The 15,671-nt window shown below is 41.7% G+C and overlaps 3 protein-coding genes and 1 long non-coding RNA gene across 8 annotated transcripts in view; 1 reads left to right on the top strand and 3 right to left on the bottom strand.

Moving 5' to 3' along the window:
• LOC105854514 overlaps positions 1-8,758 on the bottom strand; it is a 41,652-nt gene extending 32,894 nt beyond the window's left edge. For both annotated transcript variants that reach the window (XR_001146172.1, XR_001146171.1), the window contains exons 1-2: positions 8,674-8,758; positions 5,302-5,414 (exon numbers count right to left, since the gene is read on the bottom strand). This is a non-coding gene — a long non-coding RNA (uncharacterized LOC105854514). The remainder of the gene's footprint in view (positions 1-5,301; positions 5,415-8,673) is intronic.
• On the bottom strand, positions 1,462-2,001 carry LOC101629580 (cornifin-B-like). The gene has a single exon (XM_012734139.1). The coding sequence runs from the start codon at positions 1,975-1,977 to the stop codon at positions 1,639-1,641; it is 339 nt and encodes a 112-aa protein (XP_012589593.1). The 5' UTR covers positions 1,978-2,001; the 3' UTR covers positions 1,462-1,638.
• On the bottom strand, positions 2,041-2,584 carry LOC101634963 (60S ribosomal protein L26-like). Its single transcript, XM_004694767.2, has one exon. It carries the CDS (start codon positions 2,560-2,562, stop codon positions 2,083-2,085), a length of 480 nt encoding a protein of 159 aa, XP_004694824.2. The 5' UTR covers positions 2,563-2,584; the 3' UTR covers positions 2,041-2,082.
• Positions 8,759-8,911: 153 nt separating the features above from the next.
• Positions 8,912-15,671, top strand: part of TBC1D7 (TBC1 domain family, member 7) — a 54,566-nt gene continuing 47,806 nt past the window's right edge. For 3 of the 4 annotated variants that reach the window (XM_012734134.1, XM_004694764.2, XM_012734132.1), the window contains exons 1-5: positions 8,912-9,154; positions 10,102-10,218; positions 10,349-10,496; positions 11,410-11,490; positions 15,030-15,217. In XM_012734134.1, coding sequence (XP_012589588.1) covers positions 10,385-10,496; positions 11,410-11,490; positions 15,030-15,217 — 381 coding nt within the window. In that variant the 5' untranslated portion in view covers positions 8,912-9,154; positions 10,102-10,218; positions 10,349-10,384. The remainder of the gene's footprint in view (positions 9,155-10,101; positions 10,219-10,348; positions 10,497-11,409; positions 11,491-15,029; positions 15,218-15,671) is intronic. The other variant, XM_012734135.1, reaches the window with a different exon arrangement.

Raw genomic sequence — 15,671 nt, 5'->3', positions numbered from 1 at the left:
ATGAGTTTAAGCCATTTACATTTAGAGATAATATTGATATACTGGCACCTACATTTGCCTTTATGGTCCTTCTGTATCTTTATTCCTTCTTTTGAACTGTTCTTGTTTATTCTTCTATTGGATTTTGTTTGGGGCTTCTTGTAGTAGTTTTTGGAGTGGGTGCTTAGTTATGACGAAATCGTGGAGTTTCTGTTTGTCTGGGAATGTCCTTTCTTTGTAGAGGAAGGAGAGCTACGCAGGATAGTGTATTCTTGGTTGGCATTTAATGCTTTGTTGTTTGTTGAGAATGTCCCTCCACTCTCTTCTTGCCCGTAATGTTTCTTCAGAGAAGTCTGATGTCATCCAGATCGGTTTCCCTTTGTAGTTTATTTGTCATTCTTGTTATTCTCATTATCTTTTCTTTGTCTTGCAATCTTGAATTTTTACTATAATATGTCTTGCTGTTTTCTCCTCTTATGGTAGTTTGGGGATCTTCTTGCATCTTGGATGTCTACTTTCATCTACTTCAAATTAGGGAAGTTCTCTTCTATTATCTCTGTGAATACTTTCTCTATTCCTTGTCCTTTCTTTTCACCTTCTGGGATACCTATAACTCCGATGTTTCCTTTCCTAATGGTGTCAGATAGCTCTTGATGTGTTTCTTCATTCCTTTTCCTTTTTACTTGTCTTTTTCTTTTTTAATTTTCTTTGTTTCTGTTTCTTTGAAGGTGCTGATTCGTTCTTCCATTTCATCTATTCTGTTTTCATAACTTTTCCCAGCCTTCTTAATCAAAGAAGTCAAAGTCTGTGGTTCCAGGTGGGGGCGCCGTAGAGGCGGCCCTGTCCATCTACCTGGAGAACTACGCCACCAGCAGGGGTCTCGGGAACAGCTTGCTATTGCAGAGTTTGCAAGAGCTCTTCTTGTGATTCCTAACACACTAGCAGTTAATGCTGCTCAAGATTCCACAGACCTGGCTGCAAAGTTGAGAGCTTTTCATAATGAAGCTCAAGTTAACCCAGAACATAAAAATCTAAAATGGATTGGCCTTGACTTGATCAATGGTAAACCTCGAGATAACAAGCAAGCAGGGGTTCTTGAACCAACAGTAGTTAAAGTTAAGAGCTTGAAATTCACAACAGAAGCTGCAATTACCATTCTTCGAATTGATGATCTCATTAAACTACACCGGGAAAGCAAAGATGATAAGCATGGAGGTTACGAAGATGCTGTTCACTCGGGAGCCCTTGATGACTGATCTGGTTTCTCTTTATTTATAACAATGTTAGATGCAATTGTCTTGCCCTTGAGTATTACACATTAAAGAGTACTGCACTAGTAAAAAAAAATAATAATAATATTTTTTTTTGAGTTAAAAGTGATTTAATGGGACAGGACAGAGATGATTCACTTGACCCACTCCTCACCCCCCACGACACTCTTCAGACAAGCTCTGAGCAGCTAGAAAAGCAGCTGAGCAAGTGAGAACGTCAGCCTTATTCAGGGGCTCAGGGGCCTCCAGAGAGACTGTACAAAGGGTACAAAGAAGGTGGGGCCAGGACTCGGGCTGACTGTGCTGACAGCAAGTGGGACTCATAGCAGGATGGGAACGGCGGTCAACCCCAGGGGTCTCTCCCCACAAGGTGCAGCTGTGGAGCACATTACTTCTGCTTGGTCTTCTGCTGAGCAGGCACTGGAGTGACGGTCGAGGGGCAGGGCTCAGGAACCTTGGGGTGGCAGGGCTCAGGTGCCTTGGGGTGGCAGGGCTCAGGTGCCTTGGGGTGGCAGGGCTCAGGTGCCTTGGGGTGGCAGGGCTCTGTAGCCTTGGGGTGGCAGGGCTCTGGTGTCTTGGGGTGGCAGGGCTCTCGAGCCTTGGGGTGGCATGGTTCCTTGGTTTTGGGGGCACATGGCTCCTGGGGTGGAGGCTGGCAGGACTGTTTCACCTGCTGCTGCTGAATTTGGGGCAGTGGGGTACAAGGCTGCTTCTGCTGGGAACTCATGCTTCAAAGGAGGCTGGACCTGGTCCACGGGGAAGATCTGGCTGTCTAGGCGCTTTTTTTTTTATTTTAGCTGTAAATTTTAATGAAAGTTGTACATAAACTACTTTATTCCTGCATCTTCTCAATTGTTTCTTCCTTGTATTTGCCCTTTTCCTTTCCTACTTGGCGAGATTTGGCTTTGCGTTCTAGGATCTTTTTGCGGTCTTTGTCCAGCTTTAGTCTAGTGATAACCACCTTGCTGGGGTGAATGCCCACATTAACAGTTGTGCCATTGGCCTTCTCCCGCTGCACTCGTTCAATGTAGATGATGTACTTCTTCCCGTAAACCTGGACTACTTTGCCAATTTGCTGTCCTTTATAGTGTCCCCGAACAACCTGAACTTCATTATCCTTCCGGATGGGCATGGACCGGACATTGTACTTCTGCCTCAGCTCTTTGGAAAGAGGGGAGGACATGATCTTCCTACAAATGTGGGAAGGTGCATTGAAATGCCTTTTACGATTCTTGCTCCGATCAGAAGTCACAAAGGGATTGAACTTCATTTTGGCCGCTGGTGCTTCTAGTGGCCTTTTCATCACCTGCATTTCTTCAATTTCCTTTTTTAATGTCTCATTCTCTTTCTTCAGTTCTCTGATTGCTTGTCTCATATTTTTCTCATTTCTTTTGTTCATTTCCTTGTTTGCATTCTTCAACTCCTGGGTGGCTTGCCTCATTTCATTTCATTTTGTTTGTTTATCATGATGATTCTGAATTCTTTATCTGGTAGGTTGAGCAGTTCTTCAATTTCTTTGGTGGTTTCTGCTTATTGATCTTTTTGTGGTGAATTTCCCCCTTGGGGACTTGCTTGAATGCTTGAATATTTGTTTGTCTTCTTTTCCCTGTTGTGTATTTTCTAATACTTTCTATTCGCTGAGACATGTGTTGTTATTATTGACTGGCATTTTTTTTTTTTTTGGATGTTCTTTCTGGAATAGCTGAGGAACTTCCAGACACTTCAGTTGTGGAGGGTATTCTGAGTTGTGTTGTTTTTCCCAGCCCCCACTGTGTGTAATTGTGTCTGTTGCCTCAGCTGGTAACAGTCAAGGATCTCTTGTGTTGTTCAGCCTCTTCTAGTAACACATTAATTCTCTGTTTCTGGAAGGTGTCTGTTGATCTTTGTAGCCTTTGGATATCCCAGGTTCCCTCTATGCTTGGTGTGCCCATGGTGGTTATGATGAATTAGAAGTGTTGTAGGTCTCCCTGGGAGCTGGGCCTTTGGCTGGGTTGGTGGCTGGCTTTGTATACACTCTAAGTACTGTGTGCCTTTCTGGCTCACAAGTCTTTGGGCCTCTGTTGTGGGGGTTGGATCTCCCCCTCCCCAATAGAAGTGCAGGGAGTGCCAGCTTAGCAGGCTACCAGTCCTGCCTCTGAGTTTTCAGGGCTCTTTTTGTTTAGTCCAAATAGTCCCTCCCTGAGCAGTGCCTCCCCACTGCCTGAGGTCTTCTCACAGAGCCCAGCTGTATCTCTTTAACTCCAGGGTTTTACCACAGTTTTTGTGGGTAGATGTGGTAAGCAGTAGTAGTCTCCCTGTTTGAGGCACTTCCTAGGACCTCTCTATGTTAAATGTGCCCATGCAATGTTGTTAAAATTGTTGCATTGTCCTAGGGCTGGGCCTGTGGTTGGCTCGTGTCTGTTATTTTCCCCCTCTTTAACTCAGTGGCTTTGTGAGTCTTGTTGATGATGCCTTAAGAATGGTGCCAAGACCTAACCAAACCCCAATGTTGCCTAGTCTCAGATCTCTGTTGTGGGGGCAGGAGATGCGGGTAGGGCTAGAGCGGCCCCACTTGCCAGTTCCTCTTCTCTATCTCCCGGGCTCTAAGTAGAGCAGCTTGGGATCCACTCACCTAGCTGTGTTGTCTCAGCTTATCCAGGGCTTTGTTGGGGCTGCTGTGGCAAAGGACGGCAACACCTCTGCGGCTGCTGGGGAAAGGATGGCATATCTTCGGGTCTCTGGTTCCGAGGTACAGCCACAATTTGGTTTCCTCTCCCTAGCTGTGTTGTCTCAGTTTATCTCCAGTGCTTTAGCAGGGCTGGAGCAAAAAGCTGCTGTAGCTGTGCAGAGCAGCCGCAGCCGCAGCTGCAGCCACAGTCCGTCTCCCTCTGCAGTGCTTACTGGTGTCCAGGTGCCAGAAACCGAACGAGTAGGAAACCACTGGTGTTTCCCGATCACAGTTGCAGGGTTCAGCTATTCCTGGCTGTGCGGCTTCCCTTATGGGAACTCCCCAATTGCCAATTCTCCCTCAGTTATCTTCCTTCTAGTGAGTCCAGGGAATTCTCATTTGGGATGAAACTCATTTGGGATGTAAGTCTATAATCTGTTTGTATATAATCCCATGTGAATTTGGATGTAGTCATCTCGGCGTCTTTACTCTGCTGCCATCTTCTGGAAGTCCAGAAAACAACTTTTTTAATGGAATTAATGGTGGTTAAATAAAAATTTCCCTCCGGAGGCCATCCAAGTGAAAAGCACAGCCACTCTTTGGAGCAAAGAGTGGTCAATTTAGCCTTTTTGATATCTATGCGTAAGTTGTGCACTCTATGTTTAACATTCTTGAAATTTTCGGTCAAAATAGTCAGAGGAGTCATCATTGTCTGTCTGATGTCAATTCTATTGGGCCGACCAACACCAGACAAAGAAAGATAGACACTCACTGACACAGACAGACAGAAGCAAAGGGCAACAATCTTCTCCAGAGTTCCCCAAAAGATGAAAGTAAGGCACCACTATGACATTTATCGACAGTAATTAGTAAGGAAATATACTTCTGGAGGGTCCAGAAAGTCTTCCGCGACCCCTGGTCGGTGGCCTACCAGAACATCTGCCTAAGCCTCCTGCCAACCCACAATGCAGAAAAATGGTACTGTAATGAGAGGGGAACACACTTACCAAGAAACAGAAGAAGGAAAAAGAAAACCCTCCAAATCAAGCATTCTGAAGTATTGAGGGATCCCGGACGAGCTCCCAAATGTTGTGCCCAGATTTTAAATCCCACAAGACATCAGAGAGATGATCCGATGCAAAGGCTTGAGAGTTTTTATTCGCAAACTCGAGCCAGGACTCTAGACTCCTCTGACACAGCGGTGGTAATCTAGAGCCCCAAGTGTCTGTTACACATGGTTTTTAAAGTTTCCATTATGCTGATTTACAATACTCAGATTGGTTGAGGGGATCACCTTATGGTGGGCTACAGTACTTGGATTGGCTAAGGTGATGAGGTCTCATTATGCTAACTCACAGTACTCAGATTGGTTGGGGAAGATCACCTTACAGTGGGTTACAGTACCTGTATTGGCTGGGGTGATCACTTGATTAGTCATGGCCAAGTGGTCCATGGGCTGGAGGGATGCTGCCTCTCCAAGACTTCAGGAAACCTTAGGTCTGGTCTGGACCTGAAGCCTGTCATGGCAGAGGCATATGTTCTTTAATAGCAGTATAATTATCATACTTTAGTCAGAAATTAACTGCCAGAGGGTATTCAGGTTATTAGGCTTTAAGGATTGAGGTCCCTTACCAAAGGGTAGCAAGATATATACCTTTGAATGAAGTGACTTTTAAAGTTCTAGTTTCAATTAAAATCCATGAAAAATATTATTACATGCCTGCTATGGAACAACATTTTCCATGCTAGAAAGGCCGAAATTGCACACCAATGAAAAGTGGATACAGGTTTTATTATTATCACACTGATGGACACCAGGTAGGAGAGTTCTCTCCTGGAAATATCTGGCTTTGAACATACACAAAAGTTTCTTTTTAATACTCTGTTAGCTTAACATAGGTTATATGGGTAGATCATAATTTGAGTATGCAAGGTCATTTAGGTGGAAGGTGAGCAAACAGGTTGTTTCACAATGGAAGGGTAAAGGGGCTAAAGGGGCTGGAAAGTCCTGCCATCTGGCTCCCTCCTCTTGGCATGCAGTCTTGTTAGATTACAACCAACCATAAATCCATATGACAAAAGGAGAATTTCCATGTGATATGGAAAAACAAATTTACCTATTGCATCTGGGTTGGAGTTTTTATATAATGGGACTTTTACTACATTCATTTGTTTATTGATATTTCCCTTTCATGCCTACTTCATGTAAATTCTGTTCTGTGCTAGAAGAAGTTCTGTTACAGGGCAGGGAGAGGGGCACTACTGAACCCCCAAACCTGTCTCTAAATAGGTTCTGTCATTTGCTGCATTAAGACAAAACATAGAAGTCTTTAATGAAAAGGAACTTTATACAGTGAGTACAAAATATGGAAGACAAAGAATATAATTTCTAAATCAAACACCTGAAGTTACCCATTCCCTCATGGTCAAAAGTCTGCCCAAAAGGAATTGGTCCAAAGCAAGGCCTGAAAGCTGCCATAAGACTAAAGCACCTTTTGGCCAGGACCCATAGAAAAGGATCAGAACTGACCATACAAGTCTGGGAGGAAAAGAGCAAAATCAAAATCAATATAAACACTGCCATAGTCAAGCTCCCCACCGGTCTCTCACCTACATCTCTTTCAACCAGTCCAGGGCCAAGAGATAAAAACAGTTTCTTCATATGTCTCCCTATTCTCCATGTGGTTTCCTCAGGTCTCCTGGCTTTCCATCCTGCTGCCTTCCTCCTCAGATTCCCTCTCTTCTCTTCTTTTCTCTGCTTAGCTCCACCCTCCTTCTGGGTGGGACAGGGAACCCCAAACTTCCCATTTTCCTGGGGGCCACTCTGCTACAGTTCAACTAATAATGTCCTCGACACCCTACTTGTAGAGTATATGACAAGAGACAGGCTGCCCTTTCCCAATGTGTGGGACCCCTAGGCATTCTTCAGAAATCTGGGGTAACTACTGTGCCAGGGGCAGGTCCATGAACTTGGACTGCAGTTACAGTTAATAAAGCAAAGTTCCCTAAACTTATGGAACTGATATTCTGTTGGGAAGTTAGGCTCAATAAAGATAAAAATAAAAAGTAAGGTTTGCACCATTTTAACTGATAAGTACTGTGCAATAAAGGAAAATGAGTATGGGGGGTTGGGGTTCTGGTAACAGGGTTGTAATTTTAGGGAGGGTGGTTAAAGTGGGCCTTAGGAAGGAATATTTGCAAAGCTGAGGTGAAGAAATAGGGAATGTGACTCTCTGGGGGAAGCAGGGTTTCAAAGAGGAGCAACAAAAATGAGAAGGTTCTAAGGCAGAAGCCTCTTTCAATAAATATGTGAAGTTGTAGTAAGATAAACCAGATGGCAAGTCTTACAGGTCATTCTGAATATTCTGGTTTTTACTTTGAGTGAAATGGGGAACCAGTGCATGATTCTGGCAGAGGAGGCACGTTTTTTTAAAATAATATAGTAGTTTATTTTTACAGCATCTTGTGCCCTTTTCCATCTCAGTTGTAATCCCCACGGGCTTCCACCCCCAAATAAACCATGTGTTATCACCATAGTCCAGTGTACTTCCCTCCCCCCACCATTTTTGATACCATTTCCCACTCCACCCCCATAAAATGTCTCTGGTATATATCTGTTCATTATTATTATTATTTTCTCCTCTGGTCCTTTATACTTCTGCTATGAGTGAAACCATCCGGTATTTTTCCTTTTCTTTCTGGCTTATTTCACTAAGCATGATCTTTTCCACATCCATCCATGTTGCTGCAAAGGGCATGTGTTTACTTATTTATTTTTTGCTGAGTAATATTGCTGAGTAATATTCCACTGTGTATATATGAACCACATCTTTTTAATATGAACCACATCTTTTTAATACAGTCATCTACTTTTGGGCATTTGGGTTGTTTCCATGTCTTTCCAATTGTAAATAAAGCAGCAATAAACATGGAGGTGCAGTTGTCTTTTTGAATTAGTGTTTTTGTGTCTTTTGGGTAGATCTAGGAGTGGTATTGCTGGGTCATATGAAGCTCCCATTTTAGCTGTTTGAGAAACTGAGGAGGCGGATTTTTAAAGGACTACTCTGGCTACAATATTAAGAATAGTCTCCAAGAGACTTACCTTTTATAGAAGATTCCAAATGTTCTGTTTACATTTCTCCAGGCAGATGTGCCCATTTTCCTAGCTCTTATCTTAGAGTTTCTCCTTTACCTTTCCTGTTCAAGGTCTTTAACTATCCTCATTAGCTTAAAATTTAGCCTTAAAATTGACTGTCCTCATTAGACTTCATGAATTTCTGACCTCATCTCTGGCATATGTTTGCTTAGTTCCTCTTAGAATTCACTGTCCTTATCTCAGCAGCCTCTTTAATTCTCCCAAAGCTGAAGCTGTCTACTTAACCCTAGCTTGCCCCAGGAATCTCTAGTAAGCCAGCCAGCTTGCTAGTTTTAATAACAACCCAGGGAGTAAAAAACAGTTATTGTTAACAATTGGCTCCAGATGTCATGTTAGCTTCCCTAATATTAGTCTCTCCTTCCATCCCCAACGCAACATGAGAGAACCTAATCAGTGGCCCCTTTTCAATCACTGAAAGCGTAATCAATGACTTTAGGGATCACACAGGGTACAGCCTTCCTACAGTTTCCTATGCGAACACCTTCCAATGTAGGCTTACCTGAAAACTACCCCTATTTCCCACTATCAATATTCCCCACTTCTTTGCCTGCCAAATTCAACGCTGGCTCCCTTGGAGGGTGCTTTTCTCATTTGGCTGCTCTTCCTATGTTTCAACATACCTGGGAGAAAAAGGACAAAATCAAAAACCAAGTGGAAGTCCTTTCCATTGCGCTCCAAGCACAGTTCCTGGGCGGCGCGAGCTCGCTCTGGGCGGCGCGAGCTCGCTCTGGGCGGCGCGAGCTCGCTCTGGGCGGCGCGAGCTCGCTCTGGGCGGCGCGAGCACGCTCTGGGCGGCGCGAGCACGCTCTGGGCGGCGCGAGCACGCTCTGGGCGGCGCGAGCACGTTTGGAGATGACGTCACGTCCGCCACCAGCGGCCTCGGCGGCGGCGCTGGGCTCCAGTGTCCCGGGCAGGGCGCGCTTTGCCGCAAGCCAGGTGTCCCGCCGTCTTCTCCGGCCTCTGCTCCCGCCTTACCGTCGCTGGGCCCCTGCCCTGAGACCCTGGGGCGACCGGCTGCGCCCCAGCCTGCCGCGCGTCGGGCTTTTCTGCTGCGTTCCCCGACCTCTTAGTCTCAACCTAGTGTTGGTTCCACTTCTAGAGGTGAAGCGTCACAGGGAGAGTGGGGCCCGGGTCGTGGGACCCGGCTTGTCTGCCTTCCTGGCGGGAATGTCACGTGCGGTGGCTCTCGGTTTTTGGTTCCCCAGAGAGAATGCGTTTGCGTTGTAGTGCAATCTGGGAAAGTTGTTCTTAGACTGCTGGCACGTATCAGATGCTGCTTTTTAAATAACCCTAATTCAGTCGTCCATAATGCTTTCGGATTTTGTTTTTAAAAACCACTTGGTACGAATTGCGCGGAACTTTAGGGATCTCTCATTGGAAAGGAATCTTTTCCTTTCCTGGGACTGAATTGACTCAACTTCTGCCTTTTCAATAAGAAAGGACCTAGACTGTCAGGAACTCAACCTTTCCTGTTCCAGGAACATTTCAGGATTTGTAAAATCTGTTTTTGCACGACCCTTTAAACATTTGGGTCACACAGTGCAGTAGTTTCTAGAAATTGCATTACATTCTTTCTATTCTTAAAATACCATCTCAGCATGACCTTTTTCTAATGACTTGTCACTATTATGAAGGAGACCATTGATCGTCATTGTTTTTCCCATCTCTGGTACCCCTGGTCAACCACCTCCTCTTTTGGTTTGTGTTGTAGTGTTGTTTATCTATTGTGGGTTTTTAGTTTTGATAATTGCAGCTGAGAGGGTTATGTTTTTTTTTTTTTTAAAAGACAATGAGGACCTTGTGGCTTTATTTTTTATGCCAATTTTGTGTTTTGTAAATTGCCCATGTTAGAAACAAAGACAGGCAAGAGGCAGGGAATTAAAATCACCTGGGATCCTATAGAAAGAAAACCATTGCTAACATTTCAGAGTAATTTTTCATATTATCTGGAAAGAAAGTCATGGTATACACTGTTTGGTAACCACCTTTGCATGACATTTTGTCCATACTTCTGTTTCACTATGTATATATATTTTTTCTATTTACAGGTATAATGGGCTGGTGTTCTCATAAGTAAGGTAGCAGTCATACTGTATGAACTTTGTGACATCTGTTTTAGAAGCTCAGAGGATTTTTATATCTTCTTTTCTAACCACTGTGCTTAGGTAAGCTGGGGTTAGATTTGAATAAAAGGAATTTAATACTGAATTTTATGCAGGAGCAGCCAGTTTATAATATGTCAGATCAATGGAAAAGTTGGAGAAAAAAATGCAATTCTTCAATTTTTGTTCCTAGACTCTCTCCCTTCTTACTTTCCTATAAGAATGCAACATGACTGAGGATTCTCAGAGAAACTTTCGTTCAGTATATTATGAGAAAGTGGGGTTTCGTGGAGTTGAAGAAAAGAAATCATTAGAAATCCTCCTAAAAGATGACCCTCTGGGTGAGTTTTATAAGTTAAATTGAGCTTATTGGTTCTCATCTAGATGTCGTAGGTGTTCTGAAATCAGTGTTACCCTAACAGACATTCAAATTTGTTGTTACCTGCTGTATTTTTTAGTGGTGCATGGCAACAGTATATCTCGAGAATATATTTGAGTTCATATTTAATTGAGACAGAAACCAATGGTTTTGAAGGGCCTTTTAGAAATCAGTAATGTTTCTCTGTTAGGTCAATATACTTACTTATGGGTAACCCCTCTGGTGAATTTGTAGCAGCTCTTACCGTGATTTTGTTTTATAGAAATACTGAGATTGCATAATGTATTCACATAATTTTAGTGTCTTTTGAGTAAGTACTAATAATATCTGTGCTGTTGCACACTAAATTAAAATAAGGTGAATCACAGTTAAAAATACTGCTTATATTCATAAGATACTTTTAAAGTTTCCAAAACGTTTCCCACTTGATCTTTGGTCTGTGTTACACAGGCTATATTTTGTCATATCTGGCAATTTTCTTATTTGCCAAGTAGAGACTTGAAGACCGGTATGGTTGAGTGTGCGTTACTGGGAAAGTTGAGGGTTTGACTGCTTTGAGTTTTAGCATCAGTGTCTTTAAAACAATATTTGCCCAAGGAGCTTGCTTTGTGGAGTAAATGTGGTAAAGTCTATTAAAACTACTGCTAATGTTATAGAGTAATAATATTTGCAAAAGTAGCTCCTATGCTGAAAAATACAAATTGTTAGTGAATTGGTAAAACAACTGACTAGAAATCTGACTTTTGTTGCCTTTTCTGGTTTTCAGAGACTTCCTTTGAAGAAATGTCTTGTTATATTTTAAATTAAAAAGAAAAAAGAATGCATTTTTAAATTTTGTGATCAGCATGAAAATTTCTGTTTTTTTCTTCCTTTAGATATTGAGAAACTCTGTACTTTTAGTCAGAGGTTCCCTCTCCCGTCCATGTACCGTGCATTGATATGGAAGGTGCTTCTAGGTATGACACTGGGAGGTGGACGATTTATCTTCAAAATGTTGAATGATGGGATCATTTGTCATCTTATAAGTCAGAACAAGATGGATTTCCTTAGGATCTTTAGTAGATATCATGTCTAACTTCAGGAGATTGAATTACTGCACCTTTTAGAACGTGACTCAGTGGTAATATCACTTTAAAAGAAAGAAGAGAAAGTAATGGTTGATCCTAAGACAAGGTGTGGGAAGCGCACTGAATTGGAAGAAAGAACTAGTCTAGGTTTTGCTGTCAGCCAAGTAACCTCAGGGAAGACCCATAGGGCCTCATATTTTTTGCACCTGTGAAATGAGGCTTTGAGTTAAATAACTGCTGGATTTTAGCCTTTATTTTGTTAGACTCTGTGATTTGGAACTGTAGAGGTATAAGTTCCTTACTAATCAAAAAGAAATTGAAGAATTTTTATTTCTTAGGAGCACAAATGAATGAATTCCAGTTAAGAGTGGCTGAAGAAGGGAAAAACCTTTTGCTCAGTTTGAAAAAGTGTAGTAGGTACCACAAGTGACTGGCAACATCTCTTTAGAGCTGAGGATTTTTTTTTTTTTTTAATCCTTGTTGAGCCAGTTGATACCTAAACCAACCATTACCATTCCTTTTCTTTGTTTCTATAAATATTCGAGTAAGCCTGGACTGCCTATGCAAGGTATGTGTCAATCTCCCAATTTTGCAGATGGAGACTATGAGACTAATTAACATGCTGAAAGCTTTATAGCCTGTAAGTGGCAGAGCTTGAATTTGAGTTTAGGATTGTAGAGATCCCAGAAAGGTTGTAGACCTCCTTTTTTGGTTGTTGTTTCCCCAGTAATCTATTGTTTTTTTGAGGAACTTGAAACAGTTACAGTACTACTGTGACTACATAATTTGTGGTAGCAAGGGAATACCAGCTGCTCTAGGCAGTTCTGCATAGTGACCTTTCATGGTATGTCTCATATCTAGGTCACTGAGCAGTTGCAATCTAAAGGTTGGGAAACAACTAATTTAGGGTCTCCTCTATGCATTTTTTAAAAAGATTTACTTATTTACTCATGCTTACAGACCTGGGGTACAGGCCAGAGGTGTGATGGGTGAGAGGATTCACCAGAGATGGAGTGGGGAGCAAAACAGGCAGATTAACAAAGTACACTGCTGAGGGGAGCAGGGGGCTGGTCAGGAGAGTCCATGTAGCTCCTTGGGGGGGGGGGGGAGTGTCAAACTCTGCTGCAGTGACTTTGGAGAGCTTCATGCTTCATAATGCAGTGCTTTAACCCATTGCACCACCAGGAGAGCCTCCTCTGCATTTACATATTAGTGTTTACAGTGGCCATCAAAATAAATGCCTTCCAGAGAGACATTTTAGGTGGGAATAGCGATGATATTTATTTCTACTAGGCAATACTACGTGTTTTACTAAGTTTCAGTGAATCAGTGGGAGATACACACCTGTACAATGTGGCCCTTCCTGATGCCTATCTGGCATACTCATTACCTCTGTCATTTCTGCCTGTATCAAGTTAATCTTTGTTGGCTTGTGGTAAAGGCTGTATCAAGTTAATCTTTGTTGGCTTTGTGGAGATTTAGAACTGCTGCGTTATGTAGGAGACAGGATGACTTCCTAGCACAGGCTGTTGATTACCTGCGGACCTTGACGTGCCCTTTAGGTAAATACCAGAAAGAGACTTGTTGGACTAAGTCTCAGAAAACAAGTTTGAGAATTAACATGGGAACCAGTGTGCTGGCTTTAATAGTATGAGCATTGAACTGTATCTATTTAATCTATCAGTTCAGATTTGAAGGATTCTAGCATGTATTCCCTTGATTTTTCTCAAAGCCTGGCACAGAACCCTAAAACTTAGGAAAGTAACAATTGATGTCAGAAGAAAGAACATTTAAGCATCTTTGTTTCTTATGTTAACATGGTGTCATATTAGTGGAGTCTGAACTCATCCAACTTTTATTTCCCAGAATGTTCTTTAGAATACTGGATTTGTAGTGGTTTTCACTGAAAAGCCATTCCCATAGTTAAATGTGCTTGCTTGATATGCTTGTAAGTGCTTTGTGTGTGTGTGTGTGTGTGTGTGTGTATAATTTTTATTCATCACAACAGCTCTATGGATGAATATTTTTATTCCCATTTTTCAGATGAAAAAGCATGGGGAGATCAATTCTGAAAGCCACTTAGCCAGTTAACTCAAACCAAGTAACTTTTTCTTCAGAGTCTGGACTGCTATAGAGTCTTGTTAATTCTAATGAGGCTGGAGTAAATAAGATGTTTTTCTTTATCACAAAAAGAGCCATCAGAACTCATTGTCACCATTTCCCAAGTGTGTTTGACATTTTTCTCATGATAAACTTTGAGACATGCATTCTGTAGAAAATGTTTAGTGAAATGCTTGTCCATCCCATATTCCTAGGCTGACAAACTTAATTTGAAGTAAATCATAGTTGATGTTGTTATCTTGAATTTATGTGTTACACTTATTTAAACTTTTTAAATTAAATTTTGTTTTGTAATATAGTTAAAACTTGTATTTTAATGATATAAATTTAACCTTGTATTTCAAGAGTAGCTTAACTTTTAACATTTTCTTTATAATTTTTTTTTTTTTTTTTACACCTGTGGTGCTTTGGTCATGGGAGAGATATACATGAGAGTAGAAATCCTTGTTAGAAAATGAACAAGGATGTAAGACAATGGTACTTCATTAAAAAAATTAATTAGGGCCCTCCCTGGTGGCGCAGCAGGTTAAAGCACATCACTGAGAATCTAAAGCCTCTTCCGCATGAGTTTGATTCCCGCTTGCCCCGGAGGTGACCACATGGCATGGCAGACCTCTCTTGACCAGCCCGCTGCTCCCCTCAGCAGTGTACTTCGTTGATCTGCCTGTTCTGTTCCCCACTCTGTCTCTGGTGAAGCCTCTCGCCGCCCCTGAGCCTCTGGCCTGTACCCCAGTTCTGTATGCACAAATAAGTAAATCTTTAAAAAAAAAATTAATTAAACACAAACGAAAAAATATAAAGTATTTTAAAAGAGGGGAATTATATGTACATAGTAGGCTACTACATAGTTGTGAAGAAAAGTGAAATGTTGTCATTTGGGACAAAATGAAGGATGGAGCTTGAGGTGATTATGTTGAGTGAAATAAGTCACAAAGTGACAGGTTGGTTGGTTTCACTCATTTGTGAAACATTCACATGCAAAGAATAGTAAGGATATTTCTTAATCTCAGAAGAAGGAATATAATGGTCAACAGAGGGAACAGAGGGGAGGGTGAAGGAAGCAGGTATAGTATGGGTACAGTTAGTTTCATGGAGGTGATTAACGATGCAGTTTCCATTCAGGTATTGATTAAATTAACGTTTAAGATTGCTTATGTGAGAAGTTTTAATAGAATCTGCATAATTAGATATTTGTGTGAGTTCCACTTTAATTGTGAAGAGCAGCTTCTCACCTAATTCTCTTGAATAAAGGGGGTTTTAGATTGCTACTTCAGTATTTTGCTTTTTTTCCCATGGCCTCTACATAGGGATCCTACCTCCACATCATGAGTCCCATGCCCAGGTGATGCTGTACCGTAAGGAGCAGTACACTGATGTCCTTCATGCCCTGAATGTCGTTCGCTTTGTCAATGAAGCCACACCTCAGGTTGAAGTCTATCTCCGCATGTATCAGCTGGAATCAGGGAAGCTGCCTCGAAGTCCCTCCTTTCCACTGGTTAGTTGAACTTTTGTTTGGCTTTTAACTCTAGACTGTTTTTTGCTGCCTTAATTGTGTCAATATTGCCTAGGAAACATTCAGTGACTCCCTTTGTCTATAGATTAAATGCAGTTCTTTTCCTGACATTGTCCCTGTACACTTTAACTTAGTCTTCCTAATTTTAAAAATACATTTTATTGTATTTTTATTTTCGTATGTATACATTGTGTTTCCCTAAGTAATTTGAAAATAAAACGCAAAGGCTATATATTCCCTTGTCTCATAATACTTAAGTGTGCGTTTCCTAAAGGGAAGAATACTTTTCTAGGTAACCATACTTTAATCATAGAAATCAAAAATTTGGTATTGACACAATAGTAGCATTTTATTTATAGACTCCATTCATTTTTAACCCATTGTCCCAATAGTGCCCTTTATCATAAATGGGGAAACAATAAAAAAGTTGGTTCAG

Source organism: Condylura cristata, unplaced genomic scaffold (assembly GCF_000260355.1).
Source record: "Condylura cristata isolate star-nosed mole 26May11 unplaced genomic scaffold, ConCri1.0 scaffold00046, whole genome shotgun sequence".
Lineage (NCBI taxonomy): Eukaryota > Metazoa > Chordata > Mammalia > Eulipotyphla > Talpidae > Condylura > Condylura cristata.
This window is presented reverse-complemented; position numbering and strand designations above follow the sequence as displayed.